Source organism: Zalophus californianus, chromosome 12, assembly GCF_009762305.2.
Source record: "Zalophus californianus isolate mZalCal1 chromosome 12, mZalCal1.pri.v2, whole genome shotgun sequence".
Taxonomy (NCBI): Eukaryota; Metazoa; Chordata; class Mammalia; order Carnivora; family Otariidae; genus Zalophus; species Zalophus californianus.
In genome coordinates, this window is record NC_045606.1 from 30,688,057 (window position 1) to 30,707,020 (window position 18,964).

Below are 18,964 nucleotides of genomic sequence, written 5' to 3' on the forward strand. Positions count from 1 at the left end.
TTTTTAAAGTGCTATTAATTGGAAGGAAATACACTGTGTATTAATTTGAACTAATTTGATAAAAATGCCTATGTGCCATTCCTGTTTTAATAATAGCCAGCATGTATTGAGCCTTTATTATCTGCCAGGCTCTGTTCTGAACACTCTACATGTATTAATTCATTTAATTTTCACCACAACCCTATGAGGTAGGACTGTTTTGTGAATCCCCATCTCACAGATGAGGAAATTGAGGCACAGAGTGATAAAGTAACTTATCCAAAGTCACACAGTTAGCAAGTAGGCTGAGAGTCCTCACTATACATATAGCTCCTAACTTTATACTACACTGATGGTTTCATGTGGTCATGACTTATTTTCACTTTTTAAAAAACACAAAGTGAGGGACACCTGGGGTGGCTCAGTCGGTTAAGCGTCTGCCTTTAGCTCAGGTCATGATCCTGGGGTCCTGGGAACGAGCCCCGCATTGGGCAACCCACTCAGTGGGGAGTCTGCTCCTCCCTCTCCCTTTGCCCCTCCCCCCCGACTCGTGCACTCGAGCTCTCTCTCTCTCTCTCAAATAAATGAAATCCTTTAAAAATTTTTTAAAATTACAAAATGAAAAGGTATAAAGGAAACAGACTATGTCAAAATAATAGGACAAAATATCGCCACAGCATTGTTGAGAAGACATACCAGAGTAAGTATTTCCCATTTACCATGATGTGAGGACAGAAACTAGTCTTTGTTTACTTATCATGTATAAATAACCCAGTAGTCATGTTTTCTGGTATCTTCCTCATCGTCTTCCAAAAGGGGCTAAGGTCAAAATGTATTTAAAACTCAAACTACTGTCAGGATCAAATACCAGGCATGCTTCCCTGACTATGGCATAATTTCTCCCTCAAAACTGTAACTTCTACTGATGTTCAGAGTAAAGTGTTTCCTCTTGTTAATCTAGCTCTCCATCAGCTGTCAGATCCGGGAGGAATGAGACCCTATTTTACTTCTGTTCTTATCAGTTCAGTTGTGTGTACTCATTTCCTCTATGAGTTCTTAAATATGGCAACTCTGAGACGCTCAGTTGGAACTGTATTTGGAATCAGAGGCAGACAAGCTACTTAAAACTTGGTAATGGTGGAAATCATTGTTCAAACCTTGGGAAAACTCCACATATATGTGTACAGGGTTAGTTTTTCCCCAGTTTCCCCCCAGTTTTTCCCCAGAACTTAAAAAATCATGTAGAATCTTAAATGAATTTTACTCTCCTCCAAATGCCTACCTCAAACGTTTACATTCTCTCAGTGAGGACAGTATAACTCAGACTGATTCTCCCTCCTAGGAAATAAAAATCTATGGACATTCAGAATTTGAAATGCTCCTTTTTCAGAGTCCAAGCCAAGAATGGCAATCTAGGCCTGGGCTAATAACCCTAGGAGCTCCTAGGAGTTTCTGCTGCCCGAGGACTAAGGTAAGGCAGATGTGTGTTGATGTGTTCCCAGGAAAGTCATGGGATTCTAGATCTGGAATTCTAGACCAGGGAATCTTATGGGACTCTAGATCTGAAATTCTAGATCAGAAAAAAATCTCATGGGATTCTAGATCTGGAATTCTAGACCAGGAAATCTCATGGGACTCTAGATCTGGGATTCTAGATGTGGAAATCTTCACAGGATTCTAGATCTAGACATCTCATGGGGCTCTAGATCTGGAATTCTAGATCTGGAAATCAAATGGGACTCTAGATTTGAAAGGGCTTAGGCCTGGTCTTCTCAGATGCTACCTGTTATACCTAAGTTTCATAAACAATCTCCAAGTCAACTGGTTCAGGGGTCCCCATGTTATGTGCCTGTTAGACTGACATGGAAGAGCTTGAAAATATACAGTTGCCCAGGCTCCTTGCAAGAACAGTTCAATCACAACCTCGGGCTGAGTCTAGAGCATCACATTTCTAAAAAGTATCCTCATTTGATTCTGATGTGCTGGGATGGAGAACTCCCACTCTGTTCTACCTGAATGCCTCCCAGAACAAGGAAATGAAGAATTCTTGAAGTTGCCCATTCATTTTAGAGAGGTCCCATAAAGTCCATTCATTTTATGGATGAAGAAACAGAATTTTAGAGTGGTCATTTCATTTCCAAGTTTTCACAGCAAGTTTTCCCCAATATTTATTGCTCATTTACTATCTTCCAGCGCTTTACAGAAATCATCTCATTTAATTCTATCAGTAGGTCTATGATAACCTTTCAAAGATGAGCACAGTAAGAATGACAAGGTTAAGTAACTTGCCCAAGGTCATACAGCTGGTAAGTGAAGGGTCTAAATAACTGCACATCTTAAGGATTACCTAGTGAGACATTACACAGAGTCCTGTCATGTTTAAGTCTCAAATCAATGTCTGCCTTCCTCAATTCTGCCTAGAACTTCTCTTATCATATGGAAATATTCAGCACAAAATAAAGTGTTGGTGCACGTACCCAGGTGGTACATAGTTAAGGTAACTGGGGTCTCCAGTATGCCTTTTCCTCTCAACCACGCAGCAATGCAAAGGCATGCAGGGTGTACTGATTTCTCTACAGAATTTTCAAGATCATTACAGTCACATAGACCTGACATAAAATATATCAGTTTCCTAATACTCTGCATTAAAAATGTCTCCTCTCTGTCCTTGAGGTTTTGGATGCAGAATGTGCACAGTTTCTGCACAACTGAGTCATTGTGAGGGAACAAACCTTGTCACTGAGGAGCTTTATTCTGTTGACAGGATTCGCTCTCTTCACAATCATTCACTGTCAAACCCTCCTGTAATTTAAACCTTGTTTTCTTTTAACATTCCCTGCCTATTTGACTCCCATTAAGTCCAACTGTCCAAGAGTCCAACAATTCTAAAGAACAGACTTTTTTAAAAAAGATTTTATTTATTTGAGAGAGAGATAGAGCACAGCAGAGGGAGAGGGAGAAGCAGGCTCCCCACTGAGCAGGGAGTCCTACTCAGGGCTCGATCCTAGGACCCTGGGATCATGACCTCAGCCACAGGCAGATGCTTACCTGACTGAGCCGCTCAGGTGTCCCAAAAGTGCCTTTTTAAAGAGATTTGTATTTATTTGAGAGAGAGAGAGAGAGAGAGAGAACAAGATGGGAGAGGGAGAGGGACAAGCAGATTCCGTGCTGAGTGCGGAGACTGATGCAGGGCTGTTGGTTTGATGGTCACAGAGTTTCAGTTTTACAAGATGAAAAAATTCTGGAGATTAATTGTACAACAGTATGAATATACTTAACACTACTGAACTGTATACATACAAATGGTTAAGATGGTAAATTTTGTTATGTATTTTATCTCAACTAAGTTTTTTTTTTTTTTAAATGAAGTACAGATGAGTTAGTGTTTGGCCCAATTTTATCAGTCCTGTTTTTGTTTTCACTAACACCAGAATACTTCCACAACTTTCTTATTTGGAACAGTTTGTTTGTCTTTTCACTTGTTTCTAATTATGCAAGCAAATAGCTTTGAAGCTGGTCATGGCAGACGGGTGCCATGTGCTGTGCCCAGGGCCAAACTGAAGGTCTCTCCGGGGAATGGCATGAACCAGTCACTTAAAAACCTGTGATTGCTGGGGTGATAAACTCCCCAGAGTTGCCAACTTACTTTCTATAGCTTCCAGATGAAACGCCTGTTGCTCTTCTATAGCCACATTAGGTTTATAGGCTGTCTTAGAGGATTTGCAATGGGAGGTCCCTCAAATGTTATTAATTTCCAATGTCCACTCTTTAGTAGTTTGTAAAGATAATATTGTCATTCCTTTTTGGAGAAAGCGAAATCTTTAAATTTCATACTAAGTCTAAATCCAGAGAGCTTGCCGGTATGTTGAGAGTTCTAGAGTTTAGCAAAAATCATGGAAGTTGAGAGAAGATCAGGTACTTAGCTGTACTTAGCCTTAGCAGAGCTCACTTACTCATCTCATAGAGATGATGTTCACTTAAGTCTATTCTTTAGGGGCACCTGGGTGGCTCAGTCAGATAAGTGTCTGCCTTTGGCTCAGGTCATGATCCCAGGGTCTCCTCTGTGATCCCAGTCTCTCTCTCTCTAGCTGCTGCTTCCCCTACTTGGGCGTGCTCTCTCTCTCTCTCGCTGACAAATAAATACAATCTTTAAAAAAATAAATAAATAAAAATTAAAAAGGCGCTTTTACTAGATTTCTAAAAGATATTAATGTTTATGTAAACAGATCATATTGTATATATCAAGCAATCTTATTCTCTTATGTAATAACACTTAAGCTCTGCAATGCTAACCAAATACATAGTTCTGAATTGGCAAACACTGAAAACTCCTACCTGATCTGAATGACAGAGTCCACTTTTTCTCAGGTATCTTTGCTATGTAAGCTGCCTTTCCTTTATCAGTTTTTTTCCCCTTATATTCCACCATCTGTGTGCCAATAAAGCTTCACTCAATCTTCTCCAGCCTAGTGCCCACAAAATCTCTTGGGAAGAACTGAGCCATCAGGCTTGGTAGAAAGCATCAAGATTTCACTTTCACTGTTAATCTGGCTTAATATGAAAATACCTCTGTCCACTGGAACCTGACTCCAGTGCTGTTGCCACAGTCCCTCTTACAGATGACATTAACTTATGGGACTCCTTGACTCTTCAGTAATTACACTCCTCTGTGTGAGTTTCAAAACACATCATTCTCATACTGAAACCATTCACTCTTTAGTGAAGTGTTAGATCAAGTTCCAGTCAACCTGGTTGATCCACAAATGAGAGAGAGAAGATGGATAGAATTTTAACAAAAAGGGTGCAGGAAGAGAATAGAAAAAGAAAACCAGCAACAGATTTACAAGCTGAGTATAGCTAAGAAGTACGGCCATACTAACTGAAGTATTTTGAAATGTGTCCGTAATCACCAAAGGGATGGACATTGCATAGATATATTCAGATTATAGTTCCACTGTCCTCAAGTAGAGGGATTTCCCTGCTTTATTTAGATGTAAAGCTTTCTGTACATTCCCCTATTCTGTATTAAAAGTCAAACAGGAGAGATCTAGTTGTTGAAATTTAAATGAGGATTCAAGGAATTTTCTGAGAATTTTATAACTTCTTCAGTGATATCTGGAGTCAGCCAGAAGTGCAAACCATTAAACAAGTGGATGAGAAAGAGCAAAATCAACTTCTGATCTTTCATTCAGTTAAAGGAGTACAATGTATGTATGTTTGTTTTTTTTTTTTAAATACACAAACGCTTACCTGGAAAGGAGAAATTTCCTGCAGTATCAACAAATTTGTCGGTCATTTGTCCAAACACTATCATCATGAGGGGGAGACCTGATCCGTGAGCTATGGCCATGATGGTGCCCAGGGACATCAGTAATTTATCCTGCCAGTCAGAATATCGAAACTAAAAAATAAAAAGAAAGTAAATAAAAGAATACTTTATAGAAAAGAACTTTTCTTTCTCCACAACTAGATGTTCTTTGGATTTTTATTTAAGGTCAGTACTTTAAAAAAAAAAAAAAGGGGCGCCTGGGTGGCTCAGTTGGTTAAGCGACTGCCTTCGGCTCAGGTCATGATCCTGGAGTCCCGGGATCGAGTCCCACATCAGGCTTCCTGCTCGGCAGGGAGTCTGCTTCTCCCTCTGACCCTCTTCCCTCTCGTGCTTTCTATCTCTCGTTCTCTCTCTGTCTCAAATAAATAAATAAAATCTTTAAAAAAAAAAAAAAAAAAAAAAAAAAAAGATCGATTGATTGATTTTAAAGAGAGAGAGCGAGCGTGCGAGAGTGAGTAGGGGTGGGGGAGCAGAGCAGAGGCAGAGTGAGAGAACCCTTAAGCAGATCCCCCGCTGAGTACAGAGCCCCGCAGGAGCCCTTTCTGGGGCTCCATCCCAGGACCCTGACAGCATGACCTGAGCCAAAACCACGAGTCAGACACTTCACCAACTGAGCCACCCAGGTGCCTCTAAGGTCAGTACTTTTTATTTAAGGTCAGTACTTTACCTAAGGTCAGTAGTTGCAGATAAATGTAATATGGAAGAAGGAGGATTTCCATCCAAATTATTGACAGGTTAATTTTATGATTCTTTATTTTATATCCTGTGAAGAAATAATCTGATTCTGTTTCATCAGTATCTTCTTTGGTTGAATGATTACAATATAATCGGAAGGGATAAAAGTTTAGTTCCATTAAGAAATGTGGTTTGATCTTCCAGAGTTCCTTATGTAGCGAGTTAAAAACAGCTAGGAGTAAACACTAAGTACACACACATGCACACACACAGCACATCCTTTAAAACAATATGCAAAATATTTCAGAGAGAGAATTACAAATCGGGAGAAAACAGATCTCCTGAGTCTTATGGATAAGTTCTCTTTAAGAGGTTTCAGTTAGCTTTTTAAAAGGCAGCTCAGAAGTGAAATGAGAAAACATTAGGGGGTGCCTACATGTGTACTTTAGATGATGCTCCCTCCAGAATCTGGAAAGATATGGGAGAATTTGCTGAAGAAGAATTGGGGGGTACAGATGAAGTGGGGGTGTTCAGGCTGAGAAGAGCAAGGTGCCCAGAAACTGCACGCAGTGCTCAGGGAACTCCCTGCAGGGGAAATCCTAGAGTGCACAGTGTGGGGAGTGATGTTAGAAAGAGGTAGGGGCCTCACCAACCGTCCTAGACTCAGTACTATCACTGTACAGTGTACTTAGTACTATCACTTAGAAGGCGGACACCAGTTGTTACAGTGACATGTACAATGCCCGAGAACTTACCAGCCGATCAATGTCATAGTACTTCAAAGACTGTCCCTCGCTGTCTTTTTAGCCCTCTCTCATTTCTCACGTTTTCTTCCCATTTTTGACTGATTATTCTATGGTTCTCTCTGTTGTCTTCTCTCTTCCTCTGCCTTCCAGATTACATCTATCTTCTCATATTTCCATCTCTATACCTTTCCCTCTGTCCCTTTTTATTTATTTATTATTTTTTTAAAGATTTTTTTTTTTTATTTGAGAAAGAGAGAGGGAGCATGAGCTGGGGGGAGGAGGGGTAGATGGAGAGGGAGAAGCAGACTCCCCGCTGAGCAGGGAGCTGGGTGCGGGGCTCCATCCCAGGATCCTGAGATCATGACCTGAGCCGAAGGCAGATGCTTAATCAACTGAGTCACCCGGGCGTCCCTGTCCTCTCTTTTTAATCTTTTTCCTCTACCCACTTCCCTCACCTCACCCCATTTTGGGGATGAGACACAGTCACTAGGAGAATGAGTGATGAGTCAGGCTTGGCAGAGTGGGGTCTTTGAGAGCTGAAGCTGAGTCAAACAGGATCAACAAGCCAGGGCAGTCTGAGGTCAGACACACTTGGTGGGAAGGAGGGGTGTGCAAACTGTTCTCACAGAGTTCCAGGAGTTCAATATAGGGAGGCCAAATTCCATCATCAAACATGCAGGGCAAACACGAGCAAAGGGTCAGAAGCCAGGTGGAGCAGAACAAGAGGAGTAGGTATAGTCAAGAGCAAATGGAGAAGTATCCCTAAAATTGCTAGAAAAGGGACTAGTGTTTCCAAGGTTCATTTTAGTGGCTCTGAGGGAAGGGACGTAGAGCACTGGGGTCTACTGGCCTCAGTTACAAGCACAGGATCAGGTCATCATGTCATGTTCTCTTTAGTGAGCATTTATATAAAATTGAGGATCATTTTAAATGCTTTTTATGCTACTTAAATAAAATTTCACTGACTCTAAGCAAATAAAATTTCACTGTCTCTAAGCTTAAATTTAAAATTATAAACGTTTCACAGCAACAGCACAGTTTCCTAAGCAAACTTAGATTCAAGTGATTTTCAACCAAACAATGAATTTCTAATTCTTGTTAGAAACAGTATTGTCCTGAACCTCTTTCAGGACAAAAAAAAAAAAAAAATTTATTCAGAGGCAGAAAGGATTATATTTCAATTTAATTTAAATTTTAACATCTAGGTTCAAATTAAATGTACTAAGTTTCTACCTCAAGTTTTGTGGTGTTTTATTTGCTGTAGGAGGCAGATCTAAAACATGTGCATTAAAACCAGATCTAGTTTTACAAACAATTTATTCTCTAAAGCACTACAACAATAAGGGAGAAGAGAATGAATAGGGCCTTTGTAGCGACAGGAGAAATGTGCACCAATGTCTGAGACAGAGGATGTTTTGGTGTCTTTTCATCCATTTATTTACTAAGCTGGAGATTTCAGCTGACAAGTCACTTAATACCAACTTCTTTGTTACGGAATACAGGCCTGTCATAGTCTGAAACCCATCATACTTACTCAAAGAAGGCACACACTTTCTTGGCCCACCTCTCTGAGACATATTACAAATGAAAAACAGATTAGACTTCTTCCAAAACATGTTGGCTTGCTTGTGCCAGCAGAAAAGCACTGACAATTGTGTTCAACATAATCAGAATCTCTAATAGTTACTCCATATGTAATCAATTGCCTTGGAAGTCAAATGTGAAATAGATTTCTTACTTATTTCCAAATTTCTGTAGTTAACAATCACTTTCTTTATATGCAAGCTTATTTTAGGCAAAATTTGGTGGGTGGGTGTGTGCGATAGTGGTGGTGGTAGCAATGGTGGGGGGTGTGTGTGTGTGAAACAAATGCAGAGATGTGTTTTCCTGACATCAGTTAGTTAGTCCTAGCTCTGCTCTGTTTCATAGCCAGGCTATCCCTACCTCTTTTATCATCTACCTTGAGAATATTGTTCATTGACTACAAGAAGCTCCACATCTATTGATTCAAGACACCAAATGTGAATGAAAACAAGAATTATTCATATTTAATATTTCACAGCTTACCAAAGTTAATGGTCCAATCAGCTTCATTCTCTTTTTTTTCTTGTCTTGGTTGCTGTAAAAAAATACATAATTGTTTTTGAATTTAAAACTGTTACCAAATGTTTCACAGTCCACTGAATATAAACTTGAGTATTTATCACATCCAACTATTTTTCAAATATAAAACAGGGATATCCACAAATTGTCCAAATTATCTAATTTAACAAACACTGCAAGGCAATCACCAAATACAAAGGTAACTGTCCAAGGTACTATGCAGATAATCTGGATGGGAAATGGTCACCTTCCTTGCAGAGCTCATACACAGAAAGAAAATACATAGGTTAATATCTGCCAAATAATTAAATTCTTCTGTTGCTAAAAAATCTGTACTGACCTAAAAATAAATTCTACTCTTCTGAAGGACTATATGGAGTGGTGTCAGGAAATCCTCTTGGCTCTACATTCACAACACAATTAGAATTCAACCACTACTCATCACTTTTACTGCTATCCCAATAGCCCAGGAGAACTCCTGCCTAGTTTCTCTACTTTCAGTTATGCCAACTTCAGTCTGCCCTCAACACAGCATGCAAATAATCATTCCCAAGCTCAAGTCATATCATGCTACTCCTCTGCTCAAAAAGCCTACAATGGCTCCCATTTTTCTCAGAGTAAAAGCCAAAATTCTTACATTGGATTTTGGCCCCTACACGATATGTCTCTTTGTTACCTCTCTGACCACATTTCTTTTTTTTAAAAGATTTTATTTATTCATTTGAGACAGAGAGGTACAGAGAGAGAGCATGAGCAGGGGGAGAGGCAGACGGAGAGGGAGAAGCAGACTTCCCGCTAAGCCAGGAGCCCCATGCAGGACTCCATCCCAGGACCCTGAGATCATGACCTGAGCCAAAGGCAGATGCTTAACCATCTAAGCCACGCAGGCACCCTCTCTGACCAGATTTCTTACTCCTATTCCTGTTTGCTTTGCTTCAAGCCACCCTGGCCTCTCTGCTGCTGCTATTCTTTGAACACATCAAACACGTTCTCATAGCAGGGTCTTTATATTATCAGATACCTCTGCCAGGAATGCTGTCCCCTCAGGCACCCACACAGCTCCCTCCTCTCATGTCTTTCCAGTCTTTGCTCAAATATTGCCTTCCCAATAAGACCTATCTTAACCACCCTATTTAAAACTGCAAATACTTCCTCTTTGCACTCCTGATTTCCCTAGCCTTGATTAACATTTTCCATAGCATTCATTATCTTCGAATTGCTGCAGCTTACTTATTTTGCCCAAGTATTCTTTTTTTTTTAAGATTTTATTTATGTATTTGAGAGAGAGAATGAGAGAGAGAGAGAGAGCCCATGTGCACATGAGGGGGGGAGGGTCAGAGGGAGAAGCAGACTCCCCACTGAGCAGGGAGCCCGCTGAGGACTCAATCCCAGGACTCCAGGATCATGACCTGAGCAGAAGGCAGCTGCCTAACCAACTGAGCCACCCAGGCGCCCCTGCACAAGTATTCTTTATGTCTGTCCTCCCTACAATAATGTAAACTCCATGAGGATATTTTTTTTAATCTAAATGCATTTATTTAGCTTAATTAGTTAATTATTTAGTTTAGGTAGGTGATAAAGTTTTGCTCATAAGACTTGATCCCAAATTATTTAGAACATTTGTTAAAATCAGACAGACATCTGCCACTAAATATGTTCAAAAGAAGGTGCCAAAGGCAATATAGCAGCATGATTGGAACTAGCATATAACTAACTTGCCATTTGCCCTAAATAACTGAAGGGAGCTTGACTTCCTTGGAATGAATAAGATTTGGTCTTTTTTTTTTTTAATAAAAATTAGTCTCAACATGTACTTTCTTAATCTTATGGTCTTAACTTACTATTAACTTCCTGCATTTCTCTTCTGAACTGTGTTCTTGTGTTTCCAATACAGGGCTGTGAACTTCACTTCTGAGATCTCCCTTGGGTTCTGGAGGATTACTGCATCTTTCGGAGAGCTCCTTTGTGCACTCATCAAATGTTCAGCCAGTGCAATACAGAAATAGCCTTCATAAAAATGTCATCTATTTATAGATTCACAGTCAATCCCAGCCTATATTGCCAACTGATGAAAACCATATTTTCCCCCCTCTGGTAGAAATAATACCATCCATCTGTTTTCTAATTCTATTTGGCAAGCTACATTTTTATGAATGAATACCATGGTACTTAGAAGGAATAGAGCAATATCACTGTAGGAAGAAGTTAACAGACTAAAATAACTCTTTAAACATCAGGTAGGCATATTTTCACTTGGCTAATCAGGCCCCTTGCAGCTTGAGGACACAATACAGAACCTGATAAATTGGTCCCTCTGGGTGATTACTTGATGACACAGGTCAATTAGTTCTGGGTGGCTGGGCGTGAACTCAGAGACCATAAGGGCCTCAGAAACTATTTGAGGCTAGAGGCGAAAATGACTCACTATTCCCACACTGAAAGAGGAAACAAAGACAACACACCACACTGGTCGTTTCTGCCCCTACTAAGGCCTGTGAAGTGAACTTAACAAGGGCCCCTGAGAACCAAAGAGAAACTTCAGAGAAAGAGCAAGCAAATGAAGGGCTGAGGTTTTCCCCCTTGCATCTGAACAAACACTGATTTGGAAGCGCAGGTTACAGAAGAACGGGCTCTCCATGGTCCCCCTCTCCACCTCACTGCCCCAAAGGGAGAAATGGGAACCTTTGAGATGCTGGGGGAGGGGATAACACTGGAGGAAGAGGAATTAACAGGGGGAGGAGGGTTTTTGTCGCTGTTGCTCTTGTTTTGTTTTGTTTTGCCTCACTGGTCTTGTTCAAAAAGCTCAACCATCAACAGCAGATGTCTCATGCTCTATTAGCAAGAAAACTCACATGTTTATAAAAGTTTTGAGTTATATAGTGCAAGGAACGTTACACACCACAGATATTCATCGAATCACCCCGCACAAAGTGGGCAAGCGGCACTTCTAAAGGCAGCCTCTTCTTCTTAAGCCTGTTCCAAAAGGAGCCTCTGAGACACTCCCGAGGCAAGTCAGAACCTTAGGCAAGACCCTCCAGAGAAGCCCCTGACACAAAGGCATCAACAGACTTGCTCCACTTTCCGAAGCCAAATGTGGCCCTGCTGATGGGCGTGTAACGGAAAGCGGTGGCTGCTAACGAGGTACCTGCTGCTGCCCAGCTCAAAGTCGCCCTCGGCTCTCCTGGGGCGCGGGACAGTTCCGTTCCTTCCCGCCTCAAGATCCATCTCGACCTGGGGAGAAACCAACAGCCTCAGGTCCAGGTGCACTCGGCCCAGCTCGGGAGTACAACCAGCCTCGCCACAGCCTCGGACACACGGTCGTGGGGCCGAGGGGCGCCGGGCGGAGGCCCCGCGGTCCGGGTATCCCGCGCAGCGGCCCCGGGGTTTCCCGCCGCGGCCGGGAGCACGGGGCCTGACTCACCTCGGACCTCGCGCTCTCTGTCTCAGCCGCCGGGGGCGCGGGGCGCTGCGGCCGCGGGGCCTGGTCTTTGCGGGCTGGAGCTTCGCCCCCGCCCCTTAACGCGCGCCGCAGCCCCCGCCGCCCACCGGGCTTCCTCTGCGGGCCAGGCGCGGGGGGGGGCTCAGCGGGCCGCCCTCAACGCCGCCCACCCGGGCGAGCAGCCAGCCTGGTGTTCCCGCGGCTCGGTGCTCGGAGAGCCTCGCCTGGCGGGCCACCCGAGCCCAAAAAGTCACTGTCACACTCTCTCGGCGCTCAGTTTTCTTTTTACACCCGTGCGGGGGGCTGTTTCCGGACCCTTAACAATCGTAGGGCGGCCGAGGAGGGAGCACCGGACCTGCCTCCCACTTAACGCGTCCGCAGGTCAGGTGCTGGGGGCACGGAGCCCAACCATCTCCGGGGACGACCCAGTATCAGCACATCATGCTCCTTGGAGAAGAGAAAGCTGTTGGTGCCCTCTTACTACTTAGAGACACAACTTTCGGGCTGGAAAGGCTGGTACAGATCACCTAATTAAAACCCGCCTTTTTTTTTGTACAAGAATAAATTGATGCCAGCGAGGTTGAGTCTTGCCTGAGGCTGCATCAGCGTGTCCAGAATCCAGTCTCCAGTGCCCTCCCCTGCTTCCCTACTCTGATCTCAGACTTCCCTCTACACAAAATTGTCTCTGCACCTAGGACCTACTTGAGTCCCCTGTATGGCGTTCCCGTCCCTTCTGATTAATTTCTGGACACGTCTCTGAAAAGAAAGGAGTTAGGGGTTAACTGAAACTACGGCATATTCTCGAATTAGGTGATAGAAATGAATTTACTTAAGTACGTTTTCCTCAAAATAGTTTTCTTCCTTATCCATTCCACCATCACCATGAGGATTCTCTCTTTTGGATCAACCAGAAGGGGTCTCCCTCTTCAGGAGTCTAACAGGTGGTCAGATCCCTCTTTTAAGATCCCGTGGGAGGAAAGCCATTGGAATTGTTTAGTTTGAAAGAAGGTCTGATGGTAGCTGGAAGACATTATGAAAGTCGGTAGACTATAGGAATGATAGCTTCTTTGGTTTCTATGCAAGAAATCTTGGGGGAGTAAAAAGGCAGATATTTGAGGCAGTAGCAAGCTGTTGAACTAAAACCAACCAAACAAACAAACAAAATGCACCCAGTAATGAGATGTGTTTGCCTGTCTGTCTGAGTCAACTCACAAAGTTGTTCCTGAAAAAGTGCTTATCATGGGTTTTCTGTGTCGCAAAATGGAAGTGAGAATCTAGGACAAGTGGGTGTTCGTGGAGAGAGGAGCCATGCAGACATGACTTGTGTTTTTGTGTTTGCCTGTACTAGGGCCATTTCCAAGCGCTCCTTTTATATTTTTTTGGTAACAATGAAACAACCCTACTTGTGCATCCATCCAGTTAGTCACTCATTCAAAGCCCATATTTAAGCCACTGTGATAAGCTGGATTTCTCGATGACACTCAGGCTGTAAGAAATCCTAACTTTCTCTTTGGGATAGGATTTTGAGATATGTCTCCTTTGTTCTCACTGATATATACAGTTGTCTTTCCACCCCTCTGCTATCTTACTTTTTCCTATTTGTTCCATTCATTTTATCTTTCTTCTTTAATCTTTTTTTTTAAGATTTTATTTATTTGACAGAGAGAGACACAGCGAGAGAGGGAACAAAAGCAGGGGGAGCGGGAGAGGGAGAAGCAAACTCCCGCTGAGCAGGGAGCCCGACGCGGGGCTCGACCCCAGGACCCTGGGATCATGACCTGAGCCGAAGGCAGACGCTTAACGACTGAGCCACCCAGGCGCCCCTCTTCTTTAATCTTAATTTTTTTCTTCTTTTGGATCTATTGAATATTTTTGTTTTTGTTTTCTTTCTCTTAGCTTATTAAATATACATTCTCTTATTATCTATTAATTAACCCCTTTCTAAAGATTATAACAGGTATCTTCAACTAACAATTGCTACCTTTTCCTCTTCTACAACAATGCAAAAATCTTCAGACTCTCAAACCTCATTCATCTACCTCTGACTTGTACACCACTGTTGTCATATACTTTAATTTTCTCTATTTATGACCCTTAATGAGAATGTTATTACTTTATGGAGTCAATGTTCACTTATATTTATCTATGTAATTGTCCTTTTCTTGCTCTTTATTTCTTCCTACATCTCAGAGTCACTATCTTGGGTCATTTTCCTTCTACTTGAAGAACACTCTTGTATTTCCTTTAATTGGTGATGAATTTTCTCACTTTTTTTTTCCCTGAAAATGTATTCTGCCTTTATTTTGAAAAATGATTTGACGATTTGCCTTGTTGGCTATCAAGACCTTTACTATGAAACCATAGCAATTAAGGCAATGTGTTTTAGACAGGACTAAACAAAATTAAAGTGGAACAGAATCAAGATCTTATAATTGACAGCTAGAACTCTAATCCAGACAGTGTTCTTAGCCACCATGTTAAGAAGGGCAGGGAAGTGGGATTGGAGATGCGTCAAATGTATCAGATGGTTAAACACATTCATCCTCCAATCCGTTGATCTCACCACCTTTTTACTGTTCCTGACTTCACTGATGTACTCTCTTCCTTCAGAACCCATCTTGTGAACATCTGTGACCCCCTTGCCCTCTCTTTTTATGGATCTCACTTGGTAAAACCATGATGCTGGCTAATTTAAATGATCCAACTACAGCAAGGTTACACTATGCTGAAGAACACAGCTGAAGAAAAACACAAAACCATATGTAAGGTCTCACCATGAAACAAAGTCCACGCCCCTATTTGCCACCCGGTCTGATGGCTGTAGTTTTATACTATAGATTCCATCCTCATAAGAATGGTTTTTCTCCTTGTAGCATCAACTTTCCCATCCTAGCCGGATCACTCTTGTTGGCACATATAATGCTGTTATTTTTTCCCTCTTAAAAAAAAATCACTCTTGACCCCACTTCTCCTGCCAATTACCATCACATTTCTCTCCTCTCTGTAGCTAGACTTCTTCTTTTTTTTAATTTAAATTCAGTTAATTAACATTTAGTGTATTATTGGCTTCAGAGGTAGAGGTCAGTGATTCATCAGTCTTATATAACACCCAGTGCTCATTACGTCACGTGCCCTCCTTAATGCCCATCACCCAGTTACCCCATCCCCCCCACACTCCCCCACCCCTCCAGCAACTTTCAGTTTGTTTCCTATGATTAAGAGTCTCTTATGGTTTGTCTCCCTCTCTGTGCAGCTAGACTTCTTAAAAGAGTTATTTCTATCACTATCTTCATTTCCTGACCCCCTGCTTTCCCTTAAACCCACTCTAATTAGAAGTTTGACTCTTTTGCACCACTAAAACTGCTCTTTTAAGGGACACTGATAACCTTTATATTGCTAAACCCAAAGGTCAATTCTTTGTCTTCATCTTACTTCACAAATGTAAGCAATTGACAAGTTTATCATTCTCCTTTACCATAATACACTTTCTTCACTTGGATTCCAGGACACCACATATTTCTTGGACTTTGTAATGCTTTACTGGTCACTCTTTCTCAGTCTCCTTTGTCTTCCTCTTTTTTTTTTTTGTTTAAGATTTTATTTATTTGAGAGAGCGAGAGAGAGAAAGCGAGCATGTGAGCAAGTTGAAGGGAGAGGGACAGGGAGAGAGCCTGAAGCAGACTCCCCACTGAATGCAGAGCACAAGGTAGGGGGGTAGGGGTAGGGGCTCAGTCTCACAACCCTGAGATCATGACATGAGCCAAAACCAAGAGTTGGCCGCTCAACCAACTGAGCCACCCAGGCGCCCCTGTCTTCCTCTTCTTTCAGCTTTTAAACTACCACTGCAGTGCTCCAAGGCTCCCTGCTCGGACTTCTTCTCTGTCTATTCTCACTCCCTCTGTAATCCCAGCCAGCCTCCTGGCTCTAAATACCACCTGTATCCAACAATTTCTAAATTATTATTTCTAGCCTAGACCTCCCTCTTGGATTCCTGACTCATAGAAATGACTGTATCTTTGACATCTCTCTTGGGATGTCTACTGTGCCCAACCTTGAGTCCTGATCTTTTCTCCAAGCTGGCTCCTCCCACAGGCTCCTTCTCAGTCGGCAGCTCCAGCCTCCCAGTTGCTCAGCAAAAACCCTGCAGTCATTTTGCCTGCTCGTTTGTCTTCCACACCCCATATCAGTCTGTCAGGAAATCCTATGGGCTCTACCTTCAAAATATTTCCATAATCTCACCACTTCTCTTTCTCCAGTTCTACCACCATGGTACAGGTGCTGTCATCTCTCACCTGAATTACTACAATGGCTTCTTCTTTTTTTTTTTTTTTTCATTTATTTGAGACACACAGAGAGAGACAAAGAGGGAGAGCAGGCTGCACAAGTGGGGAGAGGGGCAGAGGGAGAGGGAGAAGCTGACTACCCGCTCAGCCGGAGACCAATGTGGGGCTCAATCCCAGGACCCTGAGATCATGGCCAGAGCCAAAGGCAGATGATTAACCAACTGCGCTGCCCAGGTGCTCCCCCTACAGTAGCTGCTTCTTCTTCTTCTTCTTCTTCTTCTTCTTCTTCTTCTTCTTCTTCTTCTTCTTTTGAAAGATTTTATTTATTTATTTGACAGAGAGAGACACAGTGAGAGAGGGAACACAAGTAGGGGGAGCGGGAGAGGGAGAAGCAGGCTTCCCACTGAGCAGGGAGCCCGATGCGGGGCTCGATCCCAGGACCCGGGATCATGACCTGAGCCGAAGGCAGACGCTTAACCGACAGAGCCACCCAGGCGCCCCTACAGTAGCTTCTTAACAATCTCTCTGCTGCTGTTGCCCCCTCTTCTTACCTTTGTCCATTCTCAAAGCAGCAGCCTGAGTGATTCTTCTGAAAAGAGTCAGATCATGTCACTCTTCTCACAATTCTCCAGTGACCTCCAACGCTCTCAGAGCCATGCCTGCAGTGGCTCACCATCTCTGTGGTCTCTCTGCCCTCGGTTTCCGTTCCTCTCCCCGCCTCCCTCCACCCCACCCACACCGGCTTCTTCGATGTTCCTCAAACAAGAGAGGCAGAGTTCCACCAACTAAGGAACTAGCTATTTCCTCCGCCCCCAATCTTTCTTCTCCTAAATATTCACATGACTAACACCCTCACCTTCTACAAGTCTTTTCTCAGTTACCACCTTTTCAATGAGACCAACTCTGACGTCCCCTTTAAAAACTGTGTTCTGTTATCTTCAGGGTTCTCAGTTTCCATTACTCTATTTTGATTCTTATTCCCACAGCATTCATCTCTTCTAGTATACTATACAACTCACAGATTTATTAACCTTGTTATTTCTTGTCACCTCAGTGGTATGTAAGACCCACGTGAGTAAAGATTATTCACTGAGCTCTCCAACATTTGCTGCCCACACTTACTATGTGCCAGACTCTGTGCTGGGGTTTGAGGATACAAAGAAAATAGGGCATAGTTCCTGCCCTACAATGGATTGAGAATAAACCAGCACATGAATCATGCAGAAATATATAGTGCCTTGTAAAGAACAGAGCCCATCACACAAATATATTATCCTATTCGATTATCAAAACAAGAATCATGTTTAAGGTCAACAAGTGAGAAGCTATTCTTAATGTAAAGATTAGAAACTGGGATTGCTGAAGAGTAGGTGAATTTCCATGTGGCTTGGACACAATGGCATTAGGACTCCAACCCTGGCCATGTGACTCCAGCTGCCCGTTCAGTATCTCTAGGGAAGACTACTGCCCGGCAGAGGCCATGCCTACCTATAGTTCTAGTCTCCACAGCACTAGAAGGCTCATTAAATGTGTATTGAATAGATCAATATTTTAAAGCTATAGCATAAAAGATTATAAAAAAATGTTTCCTAAAAGTAAGAGACAAAAGGAAGAACAAATGCCATCTACCAACATGTTAAAATATGTATGTAATATGATAATATGTAATATTTATGTAATACAATAATGTTATAATATTTTATCTTATCTTTAAATACAAATTAATTTGCAACAGTTTTCCCTGAAGAGACTATGATAGACTCAGCTCCTTCTCCAGTTGACCTTGAGCTTGACCATAATATGCTTTGTGGTTTTTCCCTCATCTACACTGTATTTGTGGCGAAAAACCCTGACCTTTCATCTCTGAAGATGGTTAGATACTATCTTCAACTACTATATTTGCATGTGGCCACACTTACCAGTACTGTTTCCAAACTGTCTGCCACCAGGACTTTTCAACCTCTGCCTAACTTTTCCATCTTCTTCTCAGAGTTTATAGACTGATTGCCCCTGTCTTTACCTTCTCCAAACTATGCTACCTCTTGCACTTTTCTCCAAAAAATTTTCTTAAAAACTTTTTCATTGCTTGAAAAACAAAACAAAAATCCCTCTCCACTTCTGACCTAGCTTTTTCCTAAAAAAAAATTTGCTTTTGATCTCAGTCTTCTTTTGTTCATTATAAAATTCACCTAACTAATTTGGCTCAGCACATTGGAAGGCATTCATAGGATGATGAAGATAAGAGTGGTTCCAATTCAGCTCTCTCTTTCCCAATGAACTCTTCCTTACACCCTCTCAAACCTGGTGGACTTACAAAGGTACCATGACAGACCTTCGAGAAGCAGTTGGGAAGAGTTTGCTATGAATCACAGTGATATCATTTCTGTCAGCATAGAGTAATGGTGCACAT

At 42.3% G+C, this 18,964-nt stretch overlaps 1 protein-coding gene across 11 annotated transcripts in view; it reads right to left on the reverse strand.

Annotated features, from left to right (window-relative positions):
• ABCB4 (ATP binding cassette subfamily B member 4) overlaps positions 1-17,211 on the reverse strand; it is a 75,573-nt gene extending 58,362 nt beyond the window's left edge. For 2 of the 11 annotated variants that reach the window (XM_027573569.2, XM_027573574.2), the window contains exons 1-4: positions 12,254-12,574; positions 11,978-12,063; positions 8,797-8,848; positions 5,230-5,380 (exon numbers count right to left, since the gene is read on the reverse strand). In XM_027573569.2, coding sequence (XP_027429370.1) covers positions 5,230-5,380; positions 8,797-8,848; positions 11,978-12,057 — 283 coding nt within the window. In that variant the 5' untranslated portion in view covers positions 12,058-12,063; positions 12,254-12,574. Of the gene's footprint in view, positions 1-5,229; positions 5,381-8,796; positions 8,849-10,673; positions 10,857-11,731; positions 11,951-11,977; positions 12,064-12,253; positions 12,575-17,105 lie in introns of those variants that run through there. The other 9 variants (XM_027573568.2, XM_027573567.2, XM_027573575.2 and 6 more) reach the window with 9 other exon arrangements.
• Between the last annotated feature and the right edge of the window lie 1,753 nt (positions 17,212-18,964).